Source organism: Capricornis sumatraensis, chromosome 18 (assembly GCF_032405125.1).
Source record: "Capricornis sumatraensis isolate serow.1 chromosome 18, serow.2, whole genome shotgun sequence".
Lineage (NCBI taxonomy): Eukaryota > Metazoa > Chordata > Mammalia > Artiodactyla > Bovidae > Capricornis > Capricornis sumatraensis.
This window is the reverse complement of record NC_091086.1, coordinates 31924030-31946367: the sequence shown is the minus strand read 5'-3', so window position 1 is coordinate 31946367 and position 22338 is coordinate 31924030. Positions and strand designations below refer to the sequence as shown.

General features: G+C 38.3%; 1 protein-coding gene across 2 annotated transcripts in view; it reads right to left on the bottom strand.

The window, feature by feature from the left end:
- The window catches only part of ARL15 (ARF like GTPase 15), a 466036-nt gene that overhangs the window by 127287 nt on the left and 316411 nt on the right, over window positions 1-22338 (bottom strand). Inside the window, exon 5 of one of the 2 annotated variants that reach the window (XM_068990590.1) lies at window positions 12138-12201. The exons of the other annotated variant lie outside the window; for it this stretch is intronic. Coding sequence (XP_068846691.1) covers window positions 12169-12201 — 33 coding nt within the window. The 3' untranslated portion in view covers window positions 12138-12168. Of the gene's footprint in view, window positions 1-12137; window positions 12202-22338 lie in introns of those variants that run through there. 2 annotated transcript variants of the gene reach the window in all.

Sequence of the window (22338 nt, the reverse complement as noted above, 5' to 3'; positions counted from 1 at the left end):
AAAAAGGCACCGTCAAAGACCTTCTGGCCAAATGTGCATCTCCATGAAGTTTCCTGCTGAGTGCATATGAATGCACCGTGATCTGGGAAAAGGATCCAAATAGGATTTCAAACACCCAAAAATTTTAACTCAAACATTTAGGTATTTCACCATGCTGCTATTCATTCATTCCCTGATTTTTTTTGTCTTAGTTTAAAGAGATGCTAAACAAAAGGAGGCGAGCTCTACATGTATTTACATTCCAAAACTAAGCTCCCTTCACCATCCCCCAAGTCTGTCATCCCTTCACAGCTAAACAAACCGTAAAGTCTAGCCCTAAGTTGGTGAAGAGAAGCAACAAACATGGTAAGAAGTTTCCCTCTTTTCTCTCACAAAACAAAACTAAACGCCCAGAGTGATTAATCTATTCTCATTCCCCAAATTATTTTTTTCCATGATTTGGACACTAAGATGATGTATGTAGGCTAAAGCAAGGAAGAAAATCCGATTTCTTATTTGGTACTATTGCATTTTTTATTTCTTCACAATTTTTGGTCAATGAAATGCTTCCATCATCTTCACCACCAAATGTAATGGAAAATATGGATATCAATTTAATTTATGATATCGATGCATTTATGACTCTACAATATAAAACACTTTCTGAAACACCCTAACAGGGTAAACATTCTATTTTTTAAGCTGCAATGTCTCTAATTCAATTAAGAAGTACACGAATTTGTCATCTAACAGTAATGTTTTATATTTAACTATTTTATTTATAACATCATCCATATATGTTAACAGTAAGTAAACCAAGGATTGTGTCAGTAGGTTTACATTTGCTTCGAGATAAGGCTAAAATAATTCCTCAGTATTCCTTATTTTTAAGAAGCTGCGCATTATTATTTTTGGAATATTTATCTTGGTAAATGACCTGAAAATCTTCACAGCAACTACAAGTATTCTTGACTAACGCTGAAGAGTGCTGTACCTATAAATCTACTATTTTGGGGAAGCATTTCTTTTTCTGTTTTGGCAGCGCTGCACAGCTTGCAGGATCTTAGTTCCCTGACCAGGGATTGAACCCAAGCTACAGGAGAGAAAACTCAGGAGACCTGGCAACTGAAAAGTCAGGGAATTCTTCGGGAAGGATTTCTTAATAGGCTCTCAATTAGTATCATGTTGAACAACTGTTGAGTATTTTGGAGCCGTTAAAACACGAAATTCCTAAATCTAAGTATATTCACAAATTCTCATTCATGTACACACACTTCTAGAAATGTAAAAGCTGTATCCAAAAACATCAAAGAGACATAACTATTATGACATTCTACCGCTTATGCTGACATAGTCCTACATAAATGTATGCAATTAATTCTGTCATAAACCTAGAACAAAAACTCATATTTCTAGTTGGGTTTTTATAAATTGAAGAATCAAGTACTAGTTTAAGCACCGTCTACCTCCTTAAAAAAACACAGCCTTATAATTTCACTGTTCTTCACAAAATACTTAGAAAAGCATTAAAGCTTATCCACAGCACACTTTGCCATTATTATCTCCTTCTCACATCTGAAAAGCAAATTAGCAGTTCTCAAATGTGATGCTACAACACCAGTCAAAAATGTAAGCTTTGAGCTTTGTTAAAACTAGTCTGACAAAAATTAAATATATACTGGTCTTTTAGATCTAAACAAAATACAACGAAAAATAAATCAAAAATAAAAAGAGTTATCAAATTATTTGGAATCATCCAGCTAAAATACTAAAAATTAATCTTTAAAAATCATCGGTGCTTCCCTCTTCCCCCAAATTAGTGGAGACTACGTGGGGAACCTGGACTTCTACCTGAGGAACCACTCCCCACTCTCTAGGGGCAGTATCAGGACTGCTGGAGTCAGGACTGTCACCCAATACTTAACAGTAACCAGGCTAACCTCCTGAAGAGTCAACAGAGACCACATGCAGAGCAGCAAGGACTGAGGGTGGTATCCTTCCCAGCAAGCAGGCATCAGCAAAGGTCTCCTGGGAAGCCTAAACCACGCCCCCACCCCAACAATAATGAGAACCACACCTACCCCACAGGTATTAACAAAGACCTTGAAGGGAATCTGGATTTTCAATCTCATCGATCAATAAAGAGGGAAGGAGTATGAGAGGACATCAAAACAGAAGATCCAGGGTCTCATAAAATAATGGCTAAAGAGTCAAAGATTCAAAGAAAATCACTCATCTTACCAAGAACTAGGAAAATCTCAATCTTGTTTCTTGAATAAGAAAAGACAACCAAGAGTCACAAAGACCAAGAGGGCACAGATGTTAGAATTGTCTGACAAGGATTTTAAATCAGCCACCAGAAAAATGAATTAATGAACAATATAAAGATATTTGAAACTAAGGAAAGAATAGAAAAATATTAGCAAATAGAAGACAGAACCAGACATGAATTTTAGAAGTAAAAACTACAATAACAACAGCAACAAAATGCAGCAAGCAGACTCAATAGCTGAATGGGGAGAACAGACAAAAAAATCAGTGTACACTCAAAGACAGAATAACAGAAATTTCCCAATCTGAAAAGTGAAGTGAACATAGGCTGAAAATTATGAACAAAGCCTCAGGAATCTGTGGGACAGTAACAGGTGTTACTGTCACTGGTATTTCAGAGGGAAAAAAAAAAAAAAAAGGCAAGCAAGCAGAGGGGGCTAAAATTTTTTTTCTGTTATTCCCTCAGTCGTGTCTGACTCTTTATGACCCCAGGGACTGTAGCCTGCCAGGCTCCTCTGTCCATGGGATTCTCCAGGCAAGAATACTGGAGTGGGTTACCATACTCACCTCCAGGGGATCTTCCCGACCCAGAGATTGAACCTGGGTCTCCTGCATTGAAGGCAGATTCTACACCATCTGAGCTACAGGGAAGCCCCCAAACATTTGATAGACTCAAAGAAATCCATGCCAAGACATAACATAATTAAACTTCAGAAAAATAAAGACAAAGCAAAACCTTGCACGCAGCGAGAGAAATGAGACTTTACCTAAAGGAGAGAAATTAAATGGCAGCAGATTCCTCGTTGACAACCTTGAAGGCTAGAAGCAAGAGGCATAACATTTTCAAGTGCTGAAAGAAAAGATCTACTAAGCTAGAGTCCTGTAATCTAGCAAAAATATCCTTCAAAAGTGGAGGGGAAATCAAGACATTCTCAGATGAAGGAAAACAAAGTCTGAACAACAGGAATTAGCCAGTATGAACAACAGAAAGAAATAAGCCTAAAAAAAAAATTAGAAGAAATATTTAAGACAGTTCTATTACAAATGAGGAAGGTAAAGGGATATACAGGGAGATAGTTTCTACATTTAAATCAGTAAAATGTTGGCACCAGTGGACTGTGAACCACTAAAAAAGCTATACAAATAGATACACCCCAAAACACTAACATAAACACTAAATAAAAATGAAACTGTAAGCAATGTTCAAGTAACCCACAGAGGTGGTAAAAATGAAACACTGAAACATGAGCAGAGGGATAAAGTAGAAAACAAAATATAAAATGGCAGACTAAAGTACTAACACATCGATAGTGGGAAATAAAGAAGGTGATCTATGCCCTTAGTAGAGGCAAAAACGGGTTTCCCTGGTAGCTCAGCTAGTAAAGAATCCATCTGCAATGCAGGAAACCCCTAGTTCGATTCCCGGGTCAGGAAGATCTGCTGGAGAAGGGATAGGCTACCCACTCCCGGATTCTTAGGCTTCCCTGGTGGCTCAGCTGGTAAAGAATCTGCCTGCAATGCAGGAGACCCTGGTTTGATTCCTGGGTTGGGAAGACAGATCCTTTAGAAAAGGGATAGCCTAACCACTCCAGTATTCTTGGGCTTCCCTGGTGGCTAGGCTCGTAAAGAGTCCACCTGTAATGTGGGAGACCTCTGTTTGATCTCTGGGTTGGGAGGATCCCCTGGTGAAGGGAAAGGCTACCCACTCCAGTATTCTGGACCGGAGAATTCCATGGACTGTATAGTTCATGGGGTCGCAAAGAGTTGGACATGACTGAGAGACTTCCACTTTCAGAAGCAAAACAAGTGAGATCTTTGTGATGAAGGACATCCTACATCTTGACTTTAGTGGGAGTTATACTCAGATACGCAGATGACACTACCCTAATGGCAGAAAGTGAAGAGAAACTAAAGAGATTCTTGATGAAAGTGAAAGAGGAGAGTGAAAAAGTTGGCTTAAAACTCAACATTCATAAAATAAGATCATGGCATCTGGTCCCATCACTTCATGGCAAATAGATGGGAAAAAATGGAAACAGTGACAGATTTTATTTTCTTGGGCTCCAAAATCACTGCAGATGGTGACTGCAGCCAAGAAATTAAAAGACGCTTGCTCCTTGGGGAAAAAGCTATGACCAACCTAGACAGTGTATTAAAAAGCAGAGACACCACTTTACTGACAAAGGTCAGTATAGTCAATGCTATGGTTTTTCCAGTAGTCAAGTACAGATGTGAGTGTTGGACCATAAGGAAGGCTGAGCCCTGAAGAACTGATGCTATCAAACTGAGGTGGCTAGAGAAGACTTGAAAATTCCTTGGACAGCAAGATCAAATTAGTCAACCATAAAGGAAATCAACCCTGAATATTCATCGGAAGGACTGATGCTGAAGCTCCAATATTTTGGCCACCTGATGTGACGAGCTGACTCAATGGAAAAGACCCTGATGCTGGGAAAGATTGAGGGCAGGAGGAGAAGGGGGCGATGGGGGATGAGATAGTTGGATGGGATCATGACCTGAATGGACATGAGTTTGAGCAGACTCTAGGAGACAGTGAAGGGCAGGGAAGCCTGGCATGTCCATGGGATTGCAAAGAGCTGGACATGATTGAGGGACTCAACAACAATAAAAGTCTGCAACAGTTCAAAAAAAAAGACACAGAAATACATACACATAGAATACCAATGTTAATTTCCTGGTTTTGATACTGTACTATTAATTTTATAAAACATAACCAACTGGGGAAACTAAGTGAAGGGTACACAGGACTTATTTTTGTAACTTCCTGTTCATTTAGAATTATTTTGCAATAAAAATCAAGGGCAAATGTATAATAGACAGAAAGAAAGTGAAGTCGCTCAGTCGTGTCCAACTCTTTGCAACACCATGGACTGTAGCCTACCAGGTTCCTCTCTCCATGGGATTTTCCAGGCAAGAATACTGGAGTGGGTTGCCATTTCCTTCTCCAGGAGACCTTCCTGACCCAGGGATTGAACCCAGGTCTCCCGCATCAGAAGCTTTACCTTCTGAGCTACCAGCGGAAAATATGTACTGTCAAGATAGAAGAAGGTCATGGTACCCTTGCAGATATACAAAAAGAAACTAATGTATGACTGAAATGTACAGGAAAGTTGGAATTACCCTCAACACTTTGATTACTATAAGACATATTAAAATGACAATTTTTTTAAAAGCTGTCATAATTTTACATGTCATTGTATGATGAGTATGGTATCAAATCACATTAGTATTATTTCCAAGAATAAAATAACATGTATAATGGGGACTTCTAAGCAAATCTACAAGTTACTTTGCAAGTATTCAAGAAGGACATATTTATGCTCATTGAAACACATAACCATATTTCCCTATATCTAAACAATATATTCACAGGGCTTCCCAAGTAGCTCAGTGGTAAAAAAAATCTACCTGCCAATGCGGGTGACTCAGGTTTGATTCCTGGATCGGGAAGATCCCCTTGAGAAGGAAATGGCAACCCACTCCGGTATTCTTGCCTAGGAAATCCCATGGACAGAGGAGCCTGTTGGGCTACAGTCCATGGGTTGTAAAAAGGTCGGATATGACTTAGTGGCTAAACGATAACAAACAACATATAGTTACTCACATTTACTTATTTATTATTAATTTGGCCATGCAGTGGATCTTGCAGGATCTCAGTTCCCCGATCAGGGACTGAAACTGGACCACAGCACAACAGAGTCCTAGACCACCGGGGAACTCCTTAGTCATATTCACTCATATTTAACTAGAACAGTTAATAATAACATTCCATTACTCAATAATCTAGAAAAAGAATTTGTGGTATCAAGAAAAAACATATACCCAAAACATATGTACGTGTATCTATAGTTAACATAAGTACTTGGAAAGGAAAGCATAACACATTAAACCCAGAGCCTTTTAAAAAGTCGATTTGAGAAGAAAAAAATCTGTTTTTACATATATTTACCAAAGAAGTTGATAAGTGAACTTTTTTCATAAAAGGATCAACATAAAATAACAAAAAGTGAAAAAGGTAGTTTATTTGTGGTGTGTGTGTGTTGTGGTACATATACATATTTTTCTCAAATATTTTGCTCCATTTTGTTTTAACCAAAACCAATAAAGATAAAGGGAAAGAAGAGCTAAATCCCAGGCCGATGTGTTATCTACAGAACAACATAATAGTACTCTCCTGCCACTAAATGGACGTGGTCTTTGGATGGAACAATCCTTTCTTTGTCAAGAGAATGGAACATGAGACCAGCAACTGAAAACTTACGTTCACCTTCACCTGAGTTTTCTTATATCTGCTAACTGAACACACACACGTGATATGATTAGAGAGAGACAAAGGGGGGTAAAAAAGCAAACAGCGGTCATGTACTGAATGCATTACAGATGCCAAGTACAGCAAACCTTATACCATGGCTTATGAAGGAGACTCTGTGAGGAAACAGAATTTAATTCAATTTCTTAAAATTAATTGGAACCTTGAACAGAAGATGTTAAACTGATATAGAACCTGAGGCAAATTTCTAATATATCATGATGACATTTTCATGAACAAGGATTTCAAAACTGTAAAATGCCATGCACCATAACACATGTGGTACTTTCTGAATAAAAGCAATGTGAAGTGATAGTCACCTCTTTTCTTTCCTCATTTTTGTGGGGAAGATCCTACATTACAGGCAAGGTTTTTGTTTGTTTTGATAATTATGAAATCTGACCACATCAGTGAGAAAGCCACTTACCAAGGATAAACTGACATGTGTGAAGTTTTGAATATTTTAAGCTAACTGGTGTCATCTTATAAGAGTAATTAATTTCTGCAAACATTTTACTTGCCATAAAAACCAGAATAGTGTAAATCTTGGCACTTTTTTTTAGAACATTTATAAAGTTTCTCAAACTACAGGTCTTATTATTTTGTAACATCCTTCCATGGTAGGAACATTAGAAATACCATCTTTCTATGATACCTTAACATGTACTAAAAAGCAGAGGGCTTGATGGGATGATTTTCAAAAACTAATAAGGAAAACCCAAATAAGCAAATTTTCAGTACCAGGGTTATAGCCATTTATCGTAATTTCCTGTGTTAAGTAAGTTCGGCATAATTTTTATTAAGTCTCTGGATTATGCTGAATTTTTAGATTTCACAACCTTGTTCTAAACTGTTGGCAAACAATATGTGTTCAGCAAGTAATTTTAGAGTACATAAATGAAAAAAGGTCATATTCAGCAGATACTAAAAATCAAAGTGTACCTAATAAATGATGTCCCATCACAACAGTAAAACTTTATAATTTTGAGCCTGACATTCAAGAAGGCAAAAGGAAGTTTTCCTGAGGATCTATGGGTAAACCTCCTGATTTCCGTACAGAGGCTAAGTGGGACTGCAAGACACAGGAGTACAGCTGAGACCTACCATCACCATAAATGTTGCCTCAGTCATGACACCATTCTTTTTGGAATAACACCTATTCCTAAAGAACAATAAGACAGACACCAATGAATAAGCCATCTTAGGAAAAAGGACGGGGCTGATGAGGCTTGTGAAAAACACGTAAGCTTAGTTACCAGAAAGCTACCAGAGCAATCTTCTATGATTCCTACCGACAGATTTCTCTTACCACTGGATGCCAAGTTGTCTTCTTAAGACAATAAACGATATGAACCATAGATGTGGAAGGCATAGAAACAACACTAAGCTTAAGGTTTTCTTTCTGGAAACAGAGGACGACCTCATTTGTGACTATCTAAAGTGTATTTCTTCTTATTCCTCTCTTACAATTCATCTCAAATGAGTAGGTTTGGGGATGTTTAAAAAATGTTACTTGGGGCTTCCTTGGTTGTCCAGTGGTTAAGAATCCACCTTGCAACGCAAGGGACACTGGTTCAATGCCTGGTCTGGGAAGAGTCCATATGCCATGCAACAACTAAGCCTACGGGTCGCAACTACTGAGCTCATGTGCTCTAACTACTGAAGCCTGAGAACCTGAAGCCCATGCTCCGCAACAAGAGAAGCCACCGAAATGAGAAGCTCATGCACTGCAGCTAGACAGTAGCCCTTGCTCGCCACAACTAGAGAAAGCTCGTGGACAGCAGCGAAAAAAGAAAAAATAAGTAAATAATAAATAAGTCTTTTTTAAAAAATAAGTAAATAATAAATAAGTCTTTTTTAAAAAATGGCACTTGAGTGCCCCTGGCTTTTAGCGCTCCAAACCGTGAATAGGAGAGACTAGAAAAAGAAAGTGAGTCTCCCAGTATTTAGAGACAACATGACTATGTTGAAAGCCTGTAACATCAAGCATTTTGCCACAAAAAAATAATAAAGTTGTGGTTCTAGAAAGTGTTTGAAAAAGCTCCATCTCATCTTGTCTTAACCAGTTGAAGGCAATTGTGAGTGGTGAGATTCCTGCATATGCTAATTACCAAAACTCCCCTAATGAAATTCAGGTGTGATCCCTGAGGCTCCGAGGCTAGCTCAGTTAACTAACCTGCAGAATATGGTATTTGCCAGAGGGGAGTAAATTAAGAGAGGTCTACATGAACACCAAGAAGTCTAAATTCACTACTTATTGAACAGTAGAAAAGTTAAATGCTTAACTAGAATTTTAGACTATAAAACTGCAGAATACTGTCAATTACAAAAGCATGGCCCCATCACTGGGCTGGGTGACATTTACTTTGTTTTATTTTTATTTTCACCCATTTTGAGCTATGCTTGTCTATCTGCCACATATAACCTGGCCATCTGCAGCAAAAGGGGGAAGTTTTCCTTTGCCCGTCCCTCCTTAATATTCTACATGACCTACTTCGCAGCACCAAGTACTAGCTCCTCAGATCAAATAAGAAAAAACCTGATGTGCATACTGAACATTTTAAGAAGAGTAGTAGTCATCATTAGTAAGTATATTAAAGTACACTTATTCCAGTATCAACCACTTAGTATTATTAATAACCACTGTATCTATTGTGCAGTATTAATGTATATAAATGATGAACCATTCCAAATTTCGTAACTGCCCTCAGTCAAAAATTTAATTATTTGCAATCTACCTTATAGACATATGTATTTTGACTGTATAGTCCTTTCCTAGTACTCAGTTCCATAATACCCAAGAGTCTTAAAAGCTCTTTCACTAATTCGGGTGTGTTTCTCTTTCCCACTTTGAGTGTGTCTCTTTCCCATTCAGAATTTACCTCTTTGACTCACCCTCATGAAAGTAGACTAGGTTGAGGGGCTTCTTCTTTTAGTGAATTAAATAAAAATTAAATGTGTCAATATTTTCCAAGCTTCTCAAGTGCTGTGCTGCATGCTAAGTCACTTCAGTCATGTCTGACTCTTTGCGATCCTGTGGACTGTAGCCCACTAGGCTCCTCTGTCCATGGGATTCTCCAGGCAAGAATACTGGAGTGGGTTGCCATGCCCTCCTCCAGGGGATCCTCCCAACACAGGGGAAGGGATCGAATTCGCATCTCTTATGTCTCCTGTGTTGGCAGATGGTTCTTTACCACTAGAACCACCTGGAAAGCCCAAGTTACTAATAAACTGTTATTAATAGTTTGTTTCTTTAGATTTTCACCAACATAGCAAACTGACTTTCAATATTCTATCTCCCACACACTTAACTGACAATCTACTGAAAGCAAAGGGCAGTCTGGATGTCTCTCTCTGGATACACTGAGTGTAGTCAGTGAGAATTACTAAGAACTTAAAGGGCATGGAGTAGGCTTCATTGAATAGTTGTTTCAGGATCACTTTCTTTCACTTTTCAGGATGGCAGTTTCCGAGACAGACAGGGTTCACATCTTGCCTTTGTCTCTCATTTGTTGTATGAAAGGAAAGTGAAAGTGAAGTTGCTCAGTCGTGTCTGACTCTTTGCGACCCCATGGACTGTAGCCCACCAGGCTCCTCCCTCCATGGGATTCTCCAGGCAAGAGTACTGGAGTGGGTTGCATTTCCTTCTCCAGGGGATCTTCCCAACCCAGGGATCGAACCCAGGTCTCCCACATTCCAGGAAAGCGCTTTAACCTCTGAGCCACCAGGGAAGCCCCTACCTTGGGCAATTTCTTCAAGATATAAAGTGGGGGTTATAATAGTAACCAGTTCACTGAGTTGTTAGGATTAAATGAGATCATGTTTGTTAACAGCCTGGAAAATAGTTAATTTATAAAAATGGGTACTACGACCACCACTATACTTAGTGAGAAACATCCTAAAGAGAAATGACAATTCAACTCTCAAAGAGCTAACAATCTCAGTTTGGAAGTACCAAGAGCCCCCACCATCCAGAAACACAAGTTACCACATTACACACATAAACTCTACATAATAAACAAACATATACACAGAGTTTTTATAACCCGATTCACTGAAGTGATACTAGTAATGGATTATTGATAATCCAATTAAATAGGTTTTGGACAATACAGGACATAACAGGAAAAGAACTTCTATACAGCAGGAAAGTCAAAGAAGCAGGGATATATCAGACACATAAGGACTTCAACACAATGTTTTAGTGACTGATAGGAGTAACGTTTTTGAAAGTAATGTAAAAGGTTGTGGACTGGCCCAGAGACATACTATATTATCACATACTATCATTTCTTAAGAGAAAGGACATTAACCAAAAATTTGGGGAAAGGCAAGTTTGGAATAAAGAATAGTCTTTTTAATCTTGAAATCATTAAAACAGAATGATGTGATAGGGATGGACTGGTGCGTGTGAGAAAGCTACTTAAGAGCTGAAGCCAGACACACACACATCTGAGAAAAGACAATTCCAGGAACCGTCAGCAAGTCCAAAGGTCCTGAACGGCAATGAACTTGACTTCTGTGAAGAACAGACAGGGAACCAGGGTGATAGGCAAAAAGGCAGACAGGCAGCAGTTGTAAGATTATATAAAATCTTAAGAGAACGTGGTAAAGAGTTTGGATTTGACTTTCAGGATGGCAGTAAGGCTTGAGACAGACAGGCAGGGATGTGTCATGCTTTCAAGACAAGAATTATAAGCAGGAAGATAATTTCCTACCTGGGTAAAAGGTAAAGAACACTAAAATGGAGGTAAAATCAGCTCTAACCACATTAAGTGGCTCAAAGTGTCATTCAAGGAAGTGGGAAAACCGGGAAGTAATGATAAGTTTAAATGATTAGCATGATTTGGGACATGCTAAATTTAAGAATAGTGTGACACAGAAGAGGAGCCACCCGGAACCTAAGCTGAACGCAAATGGTGGATCTAGAGTGGCAGCTTAAATCTACAGCTGTGGAAGCTACCACAACACACATGGTGTGTGATGAGACGAATTCCCTGAAACAGGGTGTGGAATCAGTCCGCAGAGCTCGGGACTGTGATAGGGAGACATGGTCAATTTCATGCTGCTGCTGCTGCTGCTAAGTCGCTTCAGTCATGTCCGACTCTGTGCGACCCCACAGACGGCAGCCTGCCAGGCTCCCCCGTCCCTGGGATACTCCAGGCAAGAATACTGGAGTGGGTTGCCATTTCCTTCTCCAATGCATGAAACTGAAAAGTGAAAATGAAGTCGCTCAGTTGTGTCCAACTCTTAGTGACCTCATGGACTGCCCACCAGGCTCCTCCATACATGGGATTTTCTAGGCAAGAGTACTGGAGTGGGGTGCCATTGCCTTCTCCGAATTTCATGCTAACAAAGGTTAAAAGTTTATTCTTGAGATACTCATAATGAGGAAAAGATTTTGTGACACACAAAGAATTTTCCAATAATCTTGAGCCACTTACCGAAACAGACATTGAAGACTGTCTAGACTAAGCTTAAGTCTGTGAGCGACTCTTATGCACCACTTGGGAAAGATAACCCCACGCTCACACCACTGAAGTAATGCCGTCGAGTTCCTGGGACTGCCAGCTCAAATGTCAACTTGGTCACTCACTCAAAGCAGATGAATAGACGACATTCTATTTGATGATGGGAAGAGGAGTGAGGGAAAACATGTAAGTTTTATCTTAGGGAGAAACATTATAGATAGAACACAGAGCATTTATGAGAAAGGTTGTCCTTCTATACTAGATAACATTTGCCAAGCTCTAGAGGCGATGTTCTAGGGGAACATATTATGTGACTTGTTGCCTTGGTGAAATTATTCAAGTAAGAAAGTTATTTTACAGGAAATTTATTCAGAGCTGCATCATTTAAAAGCCTATCCAAATGCTTCATCCTTTCACAAAAATTCCAAAATATACCCTTATTCACAAAAACAGTGAGTGATATACTCATGTTTTCATAGCTAAGAAGAACAGTCTTTTCCTTCATATTTGCAAAAACTAAATGTATTTTCACCATTATTTAGATATCTCCCTGACCCTTACCCACAGCACACAGGCACGCGCACGCACACACGCACGCACGCGCAAACACACACACACACACACACAACTAGATTTGTAATACCAATGACCAAGCTTAGGTGAGTCATCTTGGAAGGGTCTGTGAAACACTCAACTTCTATGGAAACTATATGTATCAAAGTTCCAATAATTCATCATGTATACTTATATAATACATGATTGGCATTACTGAACTAGAGAGGTATCTCTACTTGTTAACAAGAAAGACATTTTCCACATCATACTGACTATATGAACAGATGAACTCTAAAATCTACTACTCCTCTCTCTCAAGTCTGGGGATTGAAGACATGAAGCCTTTATCCTCAAATGTAAGAGATTTAAAAGATGCTTTTTCTGGTTTTTAGGGTTCTTTTTTTAGGTCTTATGAAACATTTGTTTATTCTTTATTCCTTTTAGTACATCTATACTGAGGCATATGAAGTGCCTGGAACAGGCACCAAAAAAAACAAACTGATATACAACAAAAAATTTCCTAACAATGCAAGTGAAAGGATGAGAGAGGAAACTGCTTAAATTTGGGAAAAATTAATGATTCACAAAAATTAAACTTAAGGGATATGGATAATTTTTATTATTACTTTAATCATATTTAACAAGCTATTCAGATTCCTGACTTATAAAGGAAACCAGAATTAAACTGAAAGTTGTGGTTCCTGACATTTTCTAGATGGTCAACGTTATCAATTTTTTTTTAAACTGTATTCTATTTATTGGGTTGATTAGTCAGACTGAACTGAAACTTTGGTTAATGTTTTATTTGATAACCTGATTTGAATTCAGGTAGAGGTGTCTGTACCCGTGCACACATGCACGTGTTTTTTATGCACATGGAAGCTGAAGTCTGTAGCTCTGTCAGGTACAAGAATATACCAACAGTGCTCAGAAGTATATGCTTAACAATTGAAAATAACTGCTTTGAAAGTATATGAGTTGTTGGATATTTCATTAAAATACCTCAGAAAAAGTTTAGAACAGTATCTTAATTAAGGCACTATTCTAGTTTTACTTGAGAAATAGCAGCTTTGTAGTCTGTCTTAAGTTGTCTTGCCATTACTATTCCAGAGCATTTGCAAAAAAGGAAAAGGGAGGGAAGGTGGAATCAGTGCTTACTCATTATAAACGTACCTCACTTGTTTTCACTAAAATTGGAAGGTTAACCCAACCCACTCCAGTATTCTTGCCTGGAGGATCCCAGGGATGGGGGAGCCTGGTGGGCTGCCGTCTATGGGGTTGCACAGAGTTGGACACGACTGAAGTGACTTAGTAGTAGCAGTAACCCATTTCATAATGGATTAGTTTGACATCTAGAATGAGCGCACTGAAGATAAATCAATGCTATCAAAACTGCCTGTATAGCTCTTGCTAAAATAGATAATAAGCTACAAAAATAATACCCAACCTCAGGACCTTAATGCTCTTAACCTATCTACCTTGACTTCACAAGCCTTCAGGTTGACAACATATAAGGAGAAAACAAATATCAAATTATTTAGCATCAATCTCTTCTACCACCATGAATAAAGTACATTCAAACCAAGTTACTTGTTAAAATAAAAGGATAACAGTATGCTGAATCCCTTTATGGATAACAGCCTTGTTGTAATGAAACTATGAGCCAGGCTGTGCAGGATCACCCAAGAAGGATGGATCATAGTGGAGTGTTCTGACAAAATGTGGCCTACTGAGGAAGGAATGAAAAACCACTCTAGTATTCTTGTCCCAAGAACGTGATGAACGTCTTTTATGCAAAAAGATATGACAGTGGAAGTTGAGCCCCTCAGGTCGGAAGGTCTCCAGCATGCTACTGGGAGAGAGAAGAGAAGTAGCTCCAGAGAGACTGAAGAGTCTGGGCCAAAACACAAACGGTGTTCGGTCACAAATGTGTCTGGTGATGAAAGTGAAGTCCGACGCTATGAAAAACAATATTGCAAAGGAATCTGGACTATTAGGTCCGTGAAAGTGAAAGTTGCTCAGTCGTGTGTGATTCTTTGCAATCCCATGGACTGGGTCCATGGAAATCTCCAGGTCAGAATACTGGAATGGGTAGCCTTTCCCTTCTCCAAGGGATCTTCCCAACCCAGGGATTGAACCCAGGTCTCCTGCATTGCAGGCAGATTGTCTACCAGCTGAACCACAAGAGAAGCCCAAGAATACTGGAGTGGGTAGCCTATCCCTTCTCCAGGGGATCTTCCTGACCCAGGAACTGAACTGGGGTCTTCTGCACTGCAGGCAGATTCTTTATCAACTGAGCTATCAGTGAAGCCTAGGTCCATGAAGGTAAATTGGATGTGGGCAAGCAGGAGAATAGACATCTTAGGAATCAGTGAACTAAAATGGATGGAAATAGGCAAACCATTCAGATGACCATTATATCTACTACTATGGACAAGAATCCCACAGAAGAAATCCTCACAGTCAACAAAAGAGTCTGACAGAACGACAGATTCAAAAATGATGGCATGATCTTGATTCATTTCCAAGGCAAACCATACAGCATTCACAGTAATCCAAGTCTATGCCCTAATCACTAATGCTGAAGAGGCTGAAGTTGAACGTTTCTATGAAGACCTCCAAGACCTTCTAAAACTAACACCAAAAGAAAAAGATGTCCTTTTCATCAGAGGGGATTCGAATGCAAAAGTAAGAAGTCAAGAGATACCCAGAGTAACAGACAAATTTTCCACTGGAGCACTGCAAAGGCTAATGGAATTTGGCCAAGAGAACACACAGGTCACAGCAAACACCCTCTTCCAATGACACAAGAGACAACATTACATATGGACATCATCAGATGGTCAATACTGAATTCAGATTTATTATATTCTTTGCAGCTGAAGATGTAGAAGTGCTATACAGTCAGAAAAAAACAATACCTGGAGCTGACTGTGGCTCAGATCATCAGCTCCTTATTGAAAAATTCAGACTGAATTGAAGAAAGTAGGGAAAACCACTAGGCCATTCAGGTATGACCTAAATCAAATCCCTTAAACAGTGGAATTTGAAGAACAGATTTCAAGGGATTAGATCTGGTAGAGAGTGCCTAAAGAACTATGGACAGAGGTTGATAACATTGTACAAGAAGTGGTGACCAAAACCATCTCAAAGGAAAAGGAAAGAAAAAGCCAAAGTGGTTTTACAAATAAGGTAAAGAGTCTTTACAAACAGCTGAGAAAAGAAGAGAAGCAAAAGGTAATGGAGAAAGGGAAAGATACATGCACCTGAATACAGTTACAAACAAGAGCAAGGAGATACAAGAAAGCCTTCTTAAATGAACAATGCAAAAAAACAAGAGGAAAATAACAATGTGAAAGACTAGAGATTTCTTCAAGAAAATTAGAGATACCAAGGGAACATTCTATGCAAGGATGGGCATGATAAAGGACAGAAACTGTAAGGACCTAACAAAAGCAAAAGAGATTACAAAGAGGTGGCAAAAATATACAGAAAAACTGTACAAAAAAAGGTCTTAATGACCTGGATAATCACGATGGTGTGATCACTCCCATAGAGCCAGACATTCTGGAGTGTGAAGTCAAGAGGAAGCATTACTATGAACAAAGCTAGCGGAGGTGATGGAATTCCAGCTGAGCTATTTCAAATTCTAAAAGATGATGCTGTTAAAGCACTGCACTCAATATGTCAGCAATCTTGGAAAACTCAACAGTGGCCATAGGACTGGAAAAGGTAAGCTTTCATTCCAATCTCAAAGAAGGGCAATGCCAAAGAAATATTCAAACTACTGTACAATTGCACTCATTGCACATGCTTAGCAAGGTAATGCTCAAAATTCTTCAAGCTAGGCTTCAACAATATGTGAATCAAGACTTTCTAGGTGTACACACTGTTTTAGAAAAGGCAGAGGAACCAGGGATCAAATTGCCAACATAGACTGGATCACAGAAAAAGCAAAGGAATTTCAGGAAAACATCTACTTCTGCTTCATTAACTATGCTAAAGCCTTTGGCTATGTCGATCACAACAAACTGTGGAAAATTCTCAAAGAGATGGGAATAGCAGACCACCTTACCTGTCTCCTGAGAAGTCCTATGCAGGACAAGAAGCAACAATTAGAACCAGACATGAAATAAAAGACCAGCTGAAAATTGAGAAAGGAGTACATCAAGGATGTACACTGTCACTCTGCTTATTTAACTTAAATGCAGAGTACATCATGCGAAATGCTGGGCTGAATGAAGCACAAGCTGGAATCAAGATTTCTGGGAGAAATATCAACAACATCAGATATTTAGATGACATCAGTCTAACGGCAGAAAGTAAAGAGGAAGTAAAAAGCCTCTTGATATGGGTGAAAGAGGAGAGTGAAAAAGCTGTCTTAAAACTCAACATTCAAAAAACTAACATCATGAAATCTGGCCCTATCACTTCATGGCAAATAGAAGAAGAAAATGTGGAAACAGTGACAGATTTTATTTTTTTTTTGGGGGGGGGGCTCCAAAATCACTGCACAGAGTGACGGCAGCCATGAAATTAAGACACTTGTTCCTTGGAAGGAAAGCCATGGCGAATGTAGACAGCATATTAAAAAGCAGTGACATCACTTTGCCAACCAAAGTCCAGATAGTCAAAGCTATGGTTTTTCCAATAGTCATGTACAGATGTGAGAGTTGGATCATAAAGAAGGCTGAATGCCAAACAATTGATGCTTTCAAATTGTGGTGCTGGAGAAGATTCTTGAGAGTCCCTTGACAGCAAGGAGATCAAACCAGTCAATTCTAAAGGGAATCAACCCTGAATATTCATTGGAAGAACTGATATTGAAGCTGAAGATCCAATACTTTGGCCACCTGACTTGAAGAGCTGACTCATTAGAAAAGACTGATGCTGGGAAAGATTGAAGACGGGAGGCGAAGGAGGTGATAAAGGATGAGATGGTTGGATAGCATCACCAACTCAATGAACATGAGTCTGAATTTTCTCTTTCTATTTGCCATGAAGTGATGGGACTAGATTTCATGATCTTAGGATTTTGAATATTGAGTTTTAAGACGGTTTTTTCACTCTCCTCTTTTCACCTGGGAGATAGTGAAGGGCAGGAGAGCTGGCAAGCTGCAGTCCATGGGGTGGCAAAAGTCAGACACAACTTAGTGACTAAGTAAGCATGCTCTAAGCAGGCATGATAAATTTCTAAAGTAAAACCTAATTTGGTGTGTCTGAAAAGACATGTTATAAAAATCAACTTATAAAGAAATAAGCTTTTCCAGTGCTTAAATATTGAAATTCTAACAAGTCAAAACATCTGTATTTCTTAAAAGAGAACAACTTTCAGCCTGAGAACATAGGTTAGATATGCATATCTAAAGAAACAGGATAAGTTATTTTTTAAAAGTCAGCTAATTAATTTAAAAAAATATTTCAAGTTCTGAGACATACTGAATCACAGACTCAATTATAAGCAAGCCTTTTGATAGCTTTATAGAATCAGTTCACAGTTTTATTAAACTTGCGATGGTAAAACATTAAGAATTCAATCCCAGATGAGTAGTTATGATATCAAATAAAGAAACTGTCTGGAGGAAAAACCATACAGACATAGTAATCAAATTCCCATACAGAATTAATGGGTGACATGTAAGCCAAAAGATGATTCATTTTATCTTAAAATTAATTACAAAAGTCCTTGATTATTTTAGAATGAATTACATATCCTTATAGTAGGTTTCCTTATGCCATAACAAAACTAAAGATAACTATGATATATTTGGTCATCAAAATTATAACAGAAGGAAAAATGTGACTGTTTTGAGGAGTATATACCTCTCCAAATCTTGATGAGTCAAAAAAATCTGCATTCATCTTCTAAACAAAATATCCAGAAGCTAGCACATCATCTCCAGAAACTGGCACATCATTAGTAAATTGCACAATCTTTAAAAAATATCTAAAGACAATGGAATGAAAAGGCCCACTTTTAAATATTTGAGAGAGGAATATCAATTTACAACAAATTTTATTTCAGCAAAGTCATAAACATTTTTTCGGTCAATATGATTCGAATAATGAAGAAAAAGTATAAATCTATTAAACACTGATTCAATAAAAAATTACTTGAAAAAAATTAGCTAAAGTTTTCCCCCATTTACCTATAAAGAGGGAAAAATAAAAGTAATACTGATTAGGTATAAGAAAGAGTCTGGGAATCAAAGAAAGCCATCCAATATTCAAAATGAAATATGTTTTGTGTGAATTCATGCTTCAAAGTGACTATACACTATTTGCAACATTTTCAAAATATCAATTAAAATTCAGCCAATAAATCACTTTATAGCCTTATATATGGCACTAGTAATGGTGTCAGAATACTTTTCATTAAAAGAAAAAAAAAAGGAAAACCTTCAAAGACATAGTCCAGTTTCTACTGCCACATTTCTACATATTCCAGTACTGTCTAAGGGTGTACCCAAGAGTAGGACTCTATTTTCCTTCCAATCTATACTTCGTGTAAGCTAAGTGAGTGAGAAGCACCTGTTAAAACCGTATGATTAACCTGGCAGATGGGCAAAAGTTTTGGGAGAGGTGTTCTATTCTCAGGCTAATAGAAACTCAATTATTTCAGAATCAGAATTTATTACTAGGTTTTAAAATAATCTGAAAAATGTAATGGGCATTTTGCCAGGACAAGGCTGAATTCCAAAATTAAATGCACTTAGTGCTTCATTTCATATAGCAGATTACATATCTAAAGTGACTTTAGGTTGAGTTTTAAAGATAAGCAATGATTATCTCAATAAGTTTAATAAATGATAATCCCAATAAATTCAAAGACATAAGGTTCAAAGTGACAATTCTCTTTTTAAATGGAAATTTACACAAAGGGTTCATCTTCCATAAGCAAGAATATATTGGGACTTCCCTGGCAGTCCAGTGGTTAAGACTCGTACTTCCACTGCAGGGGCAGGGTGGGTTTGATCCCTGGTTGAGGAACAAGGATTTCAAATGCAAAAAAAAAAAGAATATATTTTCTTGGTTTGCTTCTTACAATTAAAATTGGAAGTAAAACTGTGGACACTATAAATGTCTTAAAGTAACTTTTTATTTTCCAGAAAACACTCTCTTTTAGGTTACTCAGATTCTCAATATCTTAAATGACACTGTGTCTACTAAACAATATAAAAAGAAATATGAACACAATAAAGGAGAAAAGGAATGATAAATCCTTCTGAGTGCAGATTTCGAAAAAATAGCAAGGAGATAAGAAAGCTTTCCTAAGTGAGTAACACAAAGAAATAGAGGAAAATAATAGAATGGGAAAGACTAGAGATCTCTTAGGGTTTTCCTTGAGGCTTAGCTGGTAAAGAATTCACCTGCAATGTGGGAGAAGACTTGGGTTCAGTCCCTGGTTTGGGAAGATCCCCTGGAGAAGGGAAAGGCTACCCACTCCAGTATTCTGACCTGGAGAATTCCATGGACTGTATAGTCCATGGGGTTGCAAAAAGTGACTTTCACTTTCGGAGATCTCTTTAAGAAAATTAGAGATACCAAGGGAACATTTCATGCAAACATGGGTACAATAAAGGACAGAAATGGTATGGACCTAACAGAAGCAGAAGATATTAAGAAGAGGTGGCAAGAATACACAGAAGAACTGTACAAAAAAGATCTTCACAACCCAGATAACCACGATGGCATGATCATTCACCTAGAGCCAAAATCTTGAAGTGCGAAGTCAAGTGGCCTTAGGAAGCATCACTACAAACAAAGCTAGTAGAGGTGATGGAATTCCAGTTGAGCTATTTCAAATTCTAAAAGATGATGCTGTTAAAGTGTTATACTCAATATTCCAGCAAATTTGGAAAACTCAGCAGTGGCCACAGGACTGGAAATGGTCAGTTTTCATTCCAATCCTGAAGAAAGGCAAAGTCAAAGAGTGTCCAAACTACTGCACAATTGCACTCATGTCACATGTTAACAAAGCAATGCTCAAAATTCTTCAAGCGAGGCTTCAACAGTACGTGAACTGAGAACTTCCAGATATTCAAGCTGTATTTAGAAAAGGTACAGGAACCAGAGATCAAATTGCCAACATCTGATGGATCATAGAAAAAGCAAGAGAATCCCAGAAAAACATCTACTTACACTTCATGGACTATGCTAAAACCTTTGAGTGTGTGGATCACAACAAACTGTAGAAAATTATTCAAGAGATGGGAATACTAGACCACCTTACCTGCCCCCTGAGAAATCTGGATGCAGGTCAAGAAGCAACAAATAGAACTGGTCATGGGACAAAGGACCGGTTCAAAACTGGGAAATGTGTATGTCAAGGCTGTATATTGTCACCCTGCTTATTTAACATATGCAGGGTACATCATGAGAAACGCTGGGCTGAATGAAGCACAAGTTGGAATCAAGATTTCTAGGAGAAACATCAATAACCTCAAATATGCAGATGATAGCACCCATATGGCAGAAAGTAAAAAGAAACTAAAGAGCCTATTGATGAAGATGAAAGAGGAGAGTGGAAAAAGCTGGCTTAAAACTCAACATTCAAAAAACTAAGATCATGGCATCCGGTCCCATCACTTCATGGCAGTGCTGGGGAAACAATGCATCGAGAAACAATGGAAACAAATAAAATCTATCAATTTTATTTTATTTTCTTGGGCTCCAAAATCACTTCAAATGGTGACTACAGCCATGAAATTAAAAGATGCTTGCCTCTTGGAAGAAACGTTATAACAAACCTAGACAGCATATTAAAAAGCAGAGCCATGACTTTGCCAACAAAGGTCTGTCTATTCAAAGCTATGGTTTTTCCAGTAGTCCTGTATGGATTTGAGCACTAGAACAGAACACAGGCTGAAAGCCTAAGAATTGATGCTTTTGAACTGTGGTGTTGGACAAGACTCTTGAGAGTCCCTTGGACTGCAAGGAGATCAAGCAAGTCAATCATAAAGGAAATCAATCCTGAATATTCATTGGAAGGACTGATGCTGAAGCTAACGCTCCAATAGTTTGGCCACCTGACGCGAACAGGTGACTCACTAGAAAAGACCCTGATGCTGGGAAAGAGTGAAGGCAGGAGGAGAAGGGGATGACATAGGATGAGATGGTTGGATGGCATCACCGACTTAATGGACAGTTTGAGCAGGCTCTTGGAGATGGTGAAGGACAGGGAGGCCTGGTGTGCTATAGTCCACAGCATCACAAAGAGTTGGACACGACTGAGGAACTAAACAATAATCCTTGAAATAAAACACATTCTTCTTCAACTATAATGTACCCTCTCCAAGTACTAAATGCATACTTCTCAATCACTTCTAAAAATTAATAAAATTATTTTTATGCAGATTGATGATAAGGATAGTAAACACACAAATGAAATGTAAAGAGTAATAATGTTTTTTGCTTTTTTCTTTAAGAAATAGAGAGCATTTAAAATTAGTTTATTTATTTGGCTGTTCTGGATCTTTAGTTAGAGCTTGCAGGATCTAGTTCCCAAGCCAGGGGTCAAACCTGGGCCCCTACATTTGGAGCCTGGAACCCTAGCCACTGACCACCAAGGAAGTCCCAATAATCTGTTTCTTTTATCCACACAGATTAAATTGGCCTCTCCATGAAAACTAACCACTGAACTGAAAAAAATCAAGGCTAGAAATAATTCATGTGATAGGTTTTAACCCGTGAAGAAAAAAAATAATACACATTCTAGAATATACTTTTTAA